At 39.5% G+C, this 13,340-nt stretch overlaps 1 protein-coding gene across 1 annotated transcript in view; it reads right to left on the bottom strand.

Annotated features, from left to right (window-relative positions):
• Positions 1-13,340, bottom strand: part of tpk1 (thiamin pyrophosphokinase 1) — a 117,306-nt gene that overhangs the window by 72,175 nt on the left and 31,791 nt on the right. Inside the window, exon 4 of the mRNA XM_017717972.2 lies at positions 5,139-5,208. Within this exon, the coding sequence (XP_017573461.1) occupies positions 5,139-5,208 (70 nt within the window). The remainder of the gene's footprint in view (positions 1-5,138; positions 5,209-13,340) is intronic.

Below are 13,340 nucleotides of genomic sequence, written 5' to 3'. Positions count from 1 at the left end.
CTGCTTAACTCAGATAAAACAGAGGTCCTGCATCTTGGTCCAAAAGCAGCTAGAAACAAACTGTCTAAATTAACACTTAACAATTTCTCAGTTGCATCAAGCTCATCTGTTAAAAATCTTGGTGTTGTGATAGACGCTGATCTGACCTTCGACGCACATATAACATATCACTAGAACAGCCTTCCTGCATCTCCGAAATATCGCTAAATTAAGAAATGCATTATCCCTACAGGATGCAGAAAAATTAGTTCATGCATTCATTACTTCAACGCTAGATTATTGTAATGCCCTGCTGTCGGTATGCAAAAGCCTCAACAAGCTTCAGCTGGTGCAGAACGCTGCAGCCAGAGTCCTCACAAGAACCAGAAAGTTCGACCATATTAGCCCAGTTTTATCAACCCTGCACTGGTTACCAGTTAAATCTCCCATTGATTATAAAATTCTATTATTGACTTATAAAGCTCTAAATGGACTCGCCCCTCAGTACCTGAGTGAATTTCTCTCCTACTATGAACCATCACGCCTACTTAGATCACAAGGTGCTGGCTTACTACTGGTATCTAGAATTAATAAAGTTACATCAGGGGGGAGAGCTTTCTCATACAAAGCCCCCCAGCTCTGGAATAATCTCCTTGTTAATGTTTGGGAATCAGACACAGCCTCAGTTTTTAAGTCTAGGCTAAAAACTTACTTGTATAGTCAAGCCTTTGGTGATTAGTCTTCCCTGTCAGATCTAGACCTGCTGGAGTCTCTGCTGCTCTGTTATACTGTAATCTGTGGTCAGCCACTCTTTACAGAACTGACTGCGTTTTTTTCTCTCCTTTCTTTGTTGAGCTGAATAGCTGCCCATCCTGTGCGTCTGATGCTGTTGCCTCTTCTGCCTTGATCGTGTGCCTCTGCTCACTAGCCTTCTGGACCGGCTTGACCACCACTGAGCTTCTTGCTTTACAACGCTGTGCAACCCTGACCCTCAGATCTTTTCTTTTCTTTCTTTTTTCCCACTTTGTACTATAAAACTTCATACTAACAATGTTTGCTATCCGGTGTCGACCGTAGGAGGACGAGTTCCCCTTCTGAGTCTTGGTTCCTCTCAAGGTTTCTTCCTTTTTTATGGAGTTTTTTTCTTGCCACCGTCACCGCTGGCTTGCTCATGGTGGCTTGGACCCGGATTTTCTTTCCCTTTCTTTTATTTCTGTAATACTGATTGTTCTGTAAAGCTGCTTTTTGACAACATATGAATAAATTTTGCTTGCTTGAATGAAACATCAGCTGCACTATTTTTCACTGCTTTCTTTTACTGTTTTTAACACGTTTTCCTAATATGACCCTCCAAAACAGGGGCTCAGGAAGCTGTTTTAAGTGTTTTAGGTCTCTGCTCTCTGGTTCTGGATGAACTTCATGGCAAAGTGGCGAGCAATCAGAATGTTGATATGTGGTGTGGTAACCAGCTGTGGATCACAGCCACAGTTTACGGTGAAAACACACACTGAGCAGGAGATATAACAGTTGATTAAAAAAAAAAAAAAAAAAAAAAAAAAATATATATATATATATATATATATATATATATATACACACACTATAGTAGATGATTGTTAAAGCTTAAAAACAACATTAGGCTGCTTTGGGGTTCAGAACTGGCCTCTATCTCTAAACCTTCTCCTGTTAAGGAAAAATCTATAAATGAAAATAGAAAAACACAAACTCCACTTTAAAATGAGCATACAAGTCTTTGCTATGCTCAAATGAAAAATGTTCACATCTCTGTACTATTATTATTATTGTTTTTAGCAGTTGCAGTCTGCTCAGCACCCCCATTTCCCACATCCCTACTTTGAACCATCCATAATAGTGTACGCTGTATGTTGCTATGACAGAATCTGTGATTGTAGCCCTCTCATTCAAATACAGCTTTAAATGTTGTGCTTGCAGGAAACCTGTGAATAACCAGCCAGCAGCAAACTAAGAAACCAACAAGCAAGCAAGGTGGAGCTCCAGTTTCCCCTCAAGAACCTTCACAAGCTGTATGACCGAAAGCAAGAGGCTACAATCACAAAACTGGAACCACTGACTGTATAGATGATACATATGATTTATGCACTTGCTGGCTGGAATATATTCTTGCTGGACATTGGTGATGAAAAACTGAAAGTGTACTTAAAGCTTATCTTGTCCACTCATATAGCTAGAACAACATCGCTTTACAAATGGAAAAAATACTTCTTTCGAGTCAACCTTGAAAATGAGACAAGACAATTGATTGTGGGGAACTACACAGAATGATGTGATTAATCACCATGCATGATTTTAATAATTGGACAGCCCTAGTTCCAAATAACTGGACACATGCTAAAAAAATATATATATATTGAAATGTGTGCTCCATTTCCACATTTCATGAACACAGTTGTAGCAGTATGTAAACTGAGAGACTCTGATATACACATGATTTACACATTTGAATCACGTTTTTAAGTGTACAGATAATATACACACAAATATGCATGTTGTTTTCAAACTGTTTTAACTGTCTCTAACAGATCCCACCGCTCGCTCGCCTTAGAGGAACATTGAGCATCCAAGCACGTTTATAGCAGGCTGCTGTAATACAGTGTTTACAGCTCTGGCTCCAATAAAGCTCAGCACTCTAAAGCTAATCAAAGAGCACAGTGAAAGGTCACTGCATTAATTACATTTAAGGCAACGTGAGATAATGACAGGATACGGCTCAGTCCAAGAGCAGAAACCATTTAAAGATTTCCCTCGCCGTCAGTCTGAATTTGCACATAATCACTGCAGCAGGCCATAATTGGGCAGGGTTAGAGGTTGCCTAAGTCTCATGAAAGGCCGTTACGCTCTCTGCTGCCGCGAGGACTTGAAAGAACACATGCGAACTGCAGACAAATCAACCACTCCTCTCATGGACAGAACACAATAGCCTGAGAACAGCCTGATTTACAAGTGCAATTAGCAACACATTGTGCTTTGGAGAGGGGGTCCAAAACCCGTTTGATCTCCACCATCTTTGATTACGCTTTCCTTTGCAAAAGAGCAATTTTATCTGGAGTGAAGCCAGCTTGTTCGCAAAGAGCCTCTTCTCCTTTTCCACATTCTTCTCCCTACACAGGCTTTTGTTTACTCTTCAGAACCGTTCAATCACAACAATACCGTTCCCAGTCCAGCGGCTTCCGGCGAGATGGTGACTGTGCACATGGCTAACTGTCAAGAAGTGAAGGCACAGTTATGACAGCGCGAAGGAACATTTACTGATGATGGAGGCATCAGAGGAATAGAACTTTGACAGGTACAAGTGATTTGATGGATGGTAACACGCAAGCAGAGGCAACGCGTGCACATATTCAAAATGTGGTTTGTTTTCGGGAACATCCTTTGAGGCGTCTTTGGCAGCGCTGTAGCAAGCTGATAAGAACACACACTTTTTAGAGGAGCTCGCTTTAAGCAAACAGTGTTGCTAATGTGCTCTACGGATCATTAGGTCCCTTATGAACGCAATCGCACACTGTTTTGATTCCCTTAAATACTGTGTGTCCTTTATTACAAGAACGCAGCTGTCTGGGACACTAACTTCATGTTGGTTGGATGTTGTCACATGCTGTACAAAATGCATCAGTTTATTTAAAATGATTGCTACTTAAAGCTTTTTCATAACACAACAATGAGCAGTCCTAGTTTTTGTAGTGTTATTTTCACGGTTTTTGTCACAAGAGCTTCTCACACGTCTTTTAGGAGATGTTTTACATTTAGAGTTATATTTGATTTACATTCTGTGTCAACAGCTTTAAGGTCCAACTTGTTTCAGTGTCAAAAAATTGGAAGAAAAAAAAAAACAAGGAACAAAAAAAGGAAAACACAAAGGATGTTTATTCATTCTGTAAAAAAAGGCATGTAAAAATAACATGTAATCAAATTCAAATCATCACAGAATATCCCTGGGAACCCATTCTTGCTAGAAAGAGGTGAAAAAAGTTATCGACAAGTTTGAAAACGAGTTTGTAGCAGCAAAATGACAATGTTGATGTAGCATCTCAAAATAATGTTTATGATCCCAAATTATTACTTTATACATTTTTATAATTTATTATAGTTTATATAGCATAGTCTCAAGTTTGTCTTGACTCATAATCTGTAAAAATAAGTCAATATTCTGAGATACTGAGTTAATGTTTCAAGAAAATAAGTCACTTTGAGATGCTAAGTCAATATTTTGAGGAAAAAAGCAATTATTTTATGATACTAAGTTCGTATTTCTTGAAAATAAGTCTTCCCTTTTAGATTATTTAATATCAACTATATCGATATTTTGAGAAACTGTGATTATTACAACACATTACATCAATAGTTGATAATCCAAGAAAATGTCATTAGTATGAGACTTAGTCAATATTTAGAGAAAATGTAATTTTTAAGAGATACTAAGTCAGTATTTCCACATATTTTCACAGAAATTAAGAAAAAAAGGAGCTTTTTTTTCATCTATCTGGCAGGAGTGAGTTTCCATTAATATCTCCTCTTCTACTTACAAACACAAATGATTTATAGTTAAGAATCTGCTCTTTCCACAAAATTTCTCCATTTCAACGAGGTGTAAGTAAGAAATAACATCAAATTACAACACGCTATTACCAGCAATAACTGTGATTTCTAAAGGCTAATCCACTTTTTTTATCCATACAAATGAACTTTCATGTTGTTGTTGGTGGGTAAAAAGCAACTATAAAACAAAGGAGAGAAACGCAATCAAACATGTTCCTTCACTTCTCATTTTGGGAGTGGAGATTTCAGTCTTATTTCTGGCAGAAAAGAGCCATGGGGCCTCCAAAGAGAAGAAAACAACTGACAACAGGGGCGCCAATTTAAAAAGGGGTGCGGAGATGAATTTGGCCTGTCAGTGAGTGACAACAGGTGATGGATCTGGAGCTGAAGCTACAAAAAGCAGTCTGGCAGGCCGGATCCTGCAGCAAAACCCTATGTGTTCACCCTTCCTGAGAACGCTTTAATGTGCTCCATGACACCAGGACCGTGACAGAACCAGATCCATCTCTGCTCTGCAGCGACTGCCCACGGTCCCAGCTTTTAGAGGAGTTAATAGGGAGAAGATCTGAACTGTCTGTTCTTACCGTTCCTGTTGACTGTCCATGAGTCTATAGAGATGGTTGGCTCCGCCATCTGCACACGCCCGGATCACAGCTGCAACGACAGAAAAACACAACTACGCTTAAACCTATCCGTCTCTTTAAAGTGATCATTTTGATTTACCCAGTTTTCATGCTTACGTCAAATGAAGTAATTCAGCCAAGACATGCCTGGTTAAAGTTTGCTTCTCTAGTGTTGCACTGGAGCTATGAGGCTAATGTAGCTAATGTGTAATCGAACCTTACAGCTACCAAGTTACCACAGTGCCAACTGCATGTCTAAACCTTTGTCAACTGCCTCAACTAGTAATCTCAAATAGACTTGCTTATGTGGTTTCGGACACTGCATGACAATGTTTAATGATGGCCATTTGAGTCAAATTTGATACTCAAATTTATAGAGCATTATTTGAAAAAATATTCTGGGGGGGGTAAAAAACTAAAACATAGGACAGTCTTACAGCCACACCAGATGAATTAAAGTGTTAAAAACACAGTCCCACTCAGCATCTCTATATTAATGTACTCTACTAAACCCAGACCACAAGTTCATAATAGGTGACATAGCAAGAAATTTACACAGAAAAATGCTGTTGATCTAAATTATTTCAGATAACCAGATAAATGTTAATCGCCTGATACGTCAACTGGTGGTACTAGCCTAGATTGTGTTTCACCTTTGAATGAGTTTGTAAAGAGTTAGTTAACTGATGAATGCATTAAATGATGCTGAACATAAAGTGTAAAATAAAGCTTCTGGTTTACTTGCAGTCGTCTGTGGTGCTTCCTATGTGCTACAGCTGAGCATTGTACTATTTGCTACGTGATGCCAGAGACACTATAGCAAAGCATTTCAATTTACTATCCTAATTTGCAATTTACAAAAAAGATGGACAAAAGTACATCACATACTTTTATACACAGATGACAAAGATTATTATTTTAGGTTGCTGAGGGTGCAGCAACACTACCACATCTCAGGGTTGGTTGTCTGCTACTGCTAAAAGTAAAATAAAAAAATAATAATAGATTAACTGAACTAATTTGAACGTAAAAACATGCTTGTTTTAAAGCGAAGACAGCCATGCACTGTTTGTGTTAATGTATTGTCTTCACAGTGAGCCAAATCACTTTCCTTGCCTACTGCTGGACACTTTAGGGGGTCATGCCACAAAAGCGTATGTAGGTTGAGGTGCAAAGAGGGAAAGTGTGTGCAGCAGAGCTGTAGGCCGCTTCTGAACCCCAAACTGCATAATGTTGTTTAAAAAAAAAAAAAAAAAAAAAAAAAATGTAATGATGTCCCGCTCTTTGACTATATTAGTTTTATCAGCCATTAAAAAATATATTGGCCGCTGAATAAAAATGTTCTTAGACTCACTGCTGGCTTATGAACACATAGTCCCCCTGCAATCAGCAGAAAGCGCTGAATCTATGTGTTGCCTATTCATAGTCCCCAAGATTATGAGTACAGACTTTGTAGTTGCAGAGTATGACTCATTTTCGGTAAGTCAATTCATGCACAAAATTCCAGAAACAAGGACCACCATTCCCAAACAACACACTTCATTAACATACAGAGATGCTGTGTTAAAATCCTTATTACGATTGGCATGAAAGGAGCACAGAGTACAGTGTAATTTCCATCTCAGCAAGCGCCAACACATGGAAATGAAAACAAATAAGAGTACTGTAGATCATGACCAGGCTGACAGTAATGATGCTTTCGCACTCTTCACAGAGGCACCAATCATTTCAGTATGAAGGTCAGCTTGTCCTGTCAGAGTCATCATCACACTGAGGGTCCTGTCTCCTCAAGGTGAATGACAGTGAAGGTAAATTCATCTCAGAGAGTTCAGAGAAAGTGAAAACAAGCTATAGGGTTTTTTTATGATGGGAAGAAAAAGCAGACAAATCTCAGTTTTTCTGCTCTTGGACTCCTCTAAAAATGGCCATTGTTCACTTTACTATTGCTAGCATTTCTATAACAAGAGCTTATCAGATGGTTTCAGGACTCTTTTTGGACACATAAGCCTCAATACAACATCTTTGCCAGCAAAAGTCAAATATTAACACTTAGAATTTAGAATTTGCTACACTATACAAAAAGTAATCAGATACATTCATAAAAAAGACGGCTCTTCAAGGGTCTTTAGTAAAGACAATGGTTCTGTATAGAACTATGAATACTCAAATACTCAACATTTGCAAGCTAAGATTCTCTGCTTTTCAAACTGATTAAGAATGTTTTGTAGATTGTTCTATATATAACCTTGTTTAAAAGAGGGTTTTCTATTGTTATAACTTCTATAAAAGGGTTCTATTGTTATAACTTGACATCATAATAGCAAAACCTTTCTTAGTGCTATGCAGAACCCTTTTCAAAAAGCGTTTATATATAGAACCACTTTCTCCACAATCTCCATCAATTTGAAGAACCACTTCAACAGGGAAAGAAGCCTTTAAACATGCAAATGTTTCTTGGATGTTTCTATACGGAACCATTTACTTTAGTAAAGAATCGTTGAAGAAGAAGAGTTTTAAGAGTGCAGCTATATATTTCAAACATAATTTTAGCATAATTATGGCTAAGAAAGGCTCAGAGAAATGCAAATTGTAATTTTTCTATGTAGAACCATTGAAGAACCACCAGTTTTGAGAGTGTAGTTAATTACATACTGATTCACATAATGCATTACATTATTTATCGACAGATTTGAGTTTACTTTTTGATGTTTTTCTGTTTGTTTCGATGTCAAGAAATAAAAAAACACAGCAAAAACATAAAAGAATGCTTTTTCTTTCTGCAAAACAAGATTGTACATGACAATTTTTCAAATCATTCCAAAATATCTGATACCGCAACTTCTGCAAGGGTTAATTGCCTCAATTATACTGGCTATTGAAGTGGTGACCATAAAACACAGAAATAAAAGGTGTCACCAGGAATCTGAGATTACATTATTATTTCTACAAGAAAAAAAGCCAAAGAACTGCCAGACAGCAGAAAAAAAATTACAAAAAGGGCAAAAATTCCTTCATCCTTGTTCTGCCAAGTGACAGTCTGAGCTGTACTTCTTGCTGGTTCCTTTGATCCAAGTAGGGAAAAGCTTTCCATTACTTCTACACTGCCAACATCAGTGGTGAAAGTAGCCATCTTTCTCATTGCCAGGTGCTTTGTTTTCTTGTTTTCTATTAAGCTGAAGTCCCAGTTTTTCATTGTAACTTTTAATAAGGGCCTACAGAATGCCATCATCTGCTGATTGAAGATTACTTATTTTTCTTCTCCCAGTTTTAAATTCTTATCACCTTTTCAGGTCCTGCTTCTCTGATTATATGTTCAGCATACAGGACAATGTGGAATCAGTCTGTTGATTTTCTGTTAAGACTGTGGCTCGCTAAACCGTGTAGAGGTTCCACATTGTTTACCCATTTTTCTGAGGATGTAACATCCTCATTATTAAGTAACTAGATGGATGACAATGCAAAATAGCTGAGGTTTCTACAAGCGTGCACCAGAAGCTTGCCTCCGTCATGTAAGGGGTTAAATGGCCATTGTACTAGTTTGCTGACACTACATCAGTCTAGAGCCTTCATAAGGTTTATAGATGGAGCTTGTGGCTTGGTGAGCCAATTGCAGAAGTGTGTGATCTATGGTCTATTTCAATGACTGAGTAGAGCGAAGAGATGAGGTTTGGTTCTACATGTCATAAAACATGCAGCAGTAGAGTTTCAGCAGGGAGTCAAACGTCAAAATGCAGGCTTCAACTTTCGAAAAAATATACTTTAAGTATAAATGATAATCGAAAATATTTTGAAGTCGGACAAACACAAGATTCCAGAGAAAGTTACTTATAGACTTCTGTATTTATTTCTCCAGCTGAACTAAACACTGTTGGTGAGGGATTTGCTCTCCAGACGACAGCAGGTGGTTGCAAACATGAATTTTCAAACAGTATGCTTTCCACAGAATACATTAGTGATTTTAGACAAGGTATTTTCAGAGCAACGTTGTTCCTTTGAAGTGTTTTTCTTTTTACCTTTCTTCATCACAGGGACATGGGGAATGAAATTTTAAGCTTCCTATTTAATTTGAACCAGGCATTCAAAGCAGAAATGCATTTGTGAATCCAAAACAGCTGATTTTTTTGAGTGTCATTTGAATGAAAAGCAGGACCGTAGTTTCATGGATGGATGAAACAAAAAAATGATTTGGGTGGAAATCGCACAGGTGCTGCGGTAGTGACAGCGAGGAATGATCATTAAGCACATGTCAAGACAAACATAATCTCAGTTAAGCTCACTGAAGGGCTGACGACAGTGGCATTGAATTTCATCATATGAGCCATGACTTTACATCAACATTTCCAAACCCAACTGGGCTTTCTGTCTGTGTTAGCCTTGCTAGACAGAAGAAAAATAGCCAAGCATGGTCAACAGAACAGGACTGTAGTGAGTAGATGATCTGGGGCTGTCACTATCGATTACACTGCTAATCAAGGAATGTAGATGTGATTAATGCAGTAATAAGAGTTTTATAAAAAGATCAAACTGCCAAAGTAGCATGCATTCATAGAAAGGCTGGGCAATATAATGATATTTATTTTAGTGTGATAAACTATATTACACTGCAATAAGCGTTTCTGAGCATATTGTGGGCTCATCTGCATGTTTCACTACAAAGAGAGCATAATTTGTTCTGTTCGAGTGGATGCACTACAATGCAGAATGTAAAATCTTGAATAAATATCACATTCAGTTTTGACAGTGTTTTTTTTAATGTGGCACTCTTTTTGGTTTGTTCTAGCTAATGAAAATGTAAAATATGAAGCCTTTAAAAGACTTTACAAAGATCTAAAAACACATCGCTCTTATAAATAAGCTTGTAAATGGTCTTGGCTTGGATGTATGGTTCTAAGAAAAAAGTACAGAGACGTCACAGTATGTGAAAGGCTACTAAAACTTCAAAAATGTCCATCTAAAGGGTCTCCAAAAAAGTTTTTCTATAATGGCATCACTAACTTCTGGCACCTTTATTTTTAAGAATGTCCATCCATTCATCCATTTTCTAAGCTGCTTCGCCCTCAGGGTCAAGGGGGGGGGTGGACTTCGGTGGGTGCTGGAGCCTATGCCAGCGGTCATCGGGCGGAAGGCAGGATACACCCTGGACAGGTCGCCAGTCCATCGCAGGGCAGACAGACTGACAGACAGTCAAGTCACTCACACACACACACACACACACACACACACACAGGGGCAATTTAGCATGTCCAATCAGCCTGACTGCAAACTCCACACAGAAAGGACCCCATTCGCCCGGGCGGGGAATCGAACCCAGGCCCTCCTCGCTGTGAGGCGACAGCGCTACCCACCGCGCCGACCCCTTTTTAAGAATGTCCATCAGCCTATGGCTGTGTTTACATGCCAAGATTTTTGCCAAAACAGACTCAGACCAGTCTTTTAAAGCTCAGAGTATAAACCTCGTCTCCTCTGCAGGCCAGTTTCTGCTCCGCCGTGTTGAACGGTATAAACATTTCGCTGTGACGCACCGCGCATGCGCAGAACGGATTTACACGTTCTGATTGGACTGTAATCGGATTCAGGCGTTTACACAGATATTATTCTTCTGTTTAATGGATTATTTAGAGGTTTACCCACCACGTTCAATCGGACAGAAATTGTATTCCGAATGGCCTCAACACTATTGAGGTGTTTACATGGACGTGTTCTATTCCGATTGAGCTATCAGTCGAATTACTAATGGATTATTAGGCTGCATGTAAACGTGGCTACTGTAGGATAGAACAGTAGGAGAGCTTAAATTCTACATTATCATCATGCAAACTGCCAACTAATCACTGCAGTATCATCAAGTTCATTTTAATCATTGTGGAATTATTAGCCTTAGTATTGTTCATATTACTTTTTAAGATGTATTATGTTTAGCATTGAACGCTTAATGGTTATATTGTACAATTCTAAGAGCTAAGAGTCAGCACATAAGGCTGTGTGCTGACTAATGTTGGAATACACAAGGATGTCAGATAACAGGAAATACCTCGAAGCTAATAGTAGTAGACACTGGGATTAGCACACCACACATGTGGTTCATCTGGTCAGATAAGCAGAGCCATTGTCTGGAAAACGGGGGGAGTTGGTAAACACAGGGAATACCTTAAGCTGACCTTGCAGACGCACTCACGTCTCGAGCGCATCCTTAAACTTTTATGATGTGGATTAGTGAGATGCCTAACACACACATTTCTTGATGGAATCTACTGATATCTGGGGTAAGGAAGGAGCGGTCATGCGACTATAAAAAGGGAGTCAGATAAGAAGGGGTCAGAGCTTACTTGGGAGATACATGATGCATGTTCTCTGTTTGTAACCTCTCCAGAATTCTGTAATAAAACCGTTTGTTTCACTTCAGTCTGATCTACTCGTCTCATTTATTTTGCATCAACGAACACGCAGGACTGGTTTCGTCCACAATTTGATGACCCCGACGTGATGCAAAGGAGACCACTGGAAAAACAGGCTTGATCTTTCTCCTCCATTACTCATCACAGGCGCGCCATTTACTCAGGTTGGCAGAAACCTATTTAAATAAATTCTGCATATTGACAACTGCTAAATTATGGATGGGTAAAAGAGGTTGGATCAAGTGATTAAATTTAAAGGACTGAATTGGAACAAACATAAAGTAAAAATATACTGAGTGATTAATAAGGTATTGGGTCTGTGGTTTTTTGCCGGGAATTGGTGAACCCCTCCCGTCATCTGACGAGTGAATGGGATAAGGACTGGGTTGAAAGTCCCTGGGATTGGCTCTCCCTAAAACAGGGTTGGAGTCCCTGAGGTTCAAGTCCTCTAAAGTACCAGGTTGGAGACCCTGAGGTTCAAGTCCTCTAAAAGTATCAGGTTGGAGTCCTTGAGGTTTGAGTCCTCTAAAGTACCGGGTTGGAGTCCCTGAGGGTGGTCCTCTAAAGTACCGGGTTGGAGTCCCTGAGGGTGGTCCTCTAAAGCGCCCATTCGTGATGTTTGAAGTTCCTCACATGCAGCAAACCTAACGGTGACATCTGAGCATTGTGAGTTGAGCAAGTAAAACTTTGAAGACGTCTTGGTGAGTACCAGTTTTTGATCAACATGGCTGAATACAGTAAAAGAGATTTAGAAAATAATTGGATAATACAGCTGGAGTGGGGAATTGGCAATGGAAAACATTGGAGAGACAGATAATCATTTTGGCTAAAGCGGTTTATGACTTAGAGATAGACCCAAAAAAGTGGAAAAAGTGAAGGCAGAAACAGAGAAACTGTTGAGAAAATGGATGTTGGGGAAAGAACTGTCTCCCCATGACCAGATTTCTTTGGGACAGGCGTTAAATGATTTTACAGCTAGAGCAATAAAGGAATTAGACGAAGCTAAGGCAGAACATGAAAAGGCAGGAATGTTTAAGAAGGGAAAAGCCAGGAAGAGGTTATCAGATGCAGAACAGGAAATAGCTAAGGTCAGAAGGTTGAAGTGCACATATAATGGCAACCTGGATAGAATGGTAAGTATCCCCAAGTATCCCCACCCTCCTATGATAACCTAACGCCAGGCATTTTGACACGGACACCTGAGCTAGAGCAGGCGTTCATTGAACTAAAGCAGGAACTAGTGCATGCGGCTGACCTTGCTAGACCAGACTACACCATCAAAGGAGACAGGTTATCTCACCAGTGCGGGCAAACCTGTAAAACACAAGGAAGAGTTCTTAGCACTAGAGAAAGCGATACAACTACCAAAACCGGTTGCCATCATAAAGTGCAAGGGACATCAGAAAGGGGACTCATTGGTGGAAAGAGGTAATGAGGCAGCAGACAAGGCAGCAAAGGAAGCAGCAGGTTATAAAAGAACGAAGTTGGCAGATGGTGTTGAAGGAAGGTGAACCATGGGAACCAATTCCGACAGGAGAAAAGCTCAGGCAAGTGCAGGACCAGGCTAGCCCAGAAGAAAAGACTATGTGGCTGCATAAAGGTGGTAGAAAGAGTGAATTAGTCTGGGAAGGTCCCACTGGACTTTGGTAAAAGCAGGGCTGGGAGAAGCTCACGGGTTGGCACAAGTAGGAAAGGTACAGATGAGGGAAAACTTGAAAGGATGGTGGCATCCATTTCTAACCGCTATGATAGCCACACATGTAAAAGA

This window comes from Pygocentrus nattereri, chromosome 24 (genome assembly GCF_015220715.1).
Source record: "Pygocentrus nattereri isolate fPygNat1 chromosome 24, fPygNat1.pri, whole genome shotgun sequence".
Lineage (NCBI taxonomy): Eukaryota > Metazoa > Chordata > Actinopteri > Characiformes > Serrasalmidae > Pygocentrus > Pygocentrus nattereri.
The sequence above is the reverse complement of the archived record's forward strand: the minus strand, read 5'-3'. Positions and strand labels throughout refer to the sequence as shown.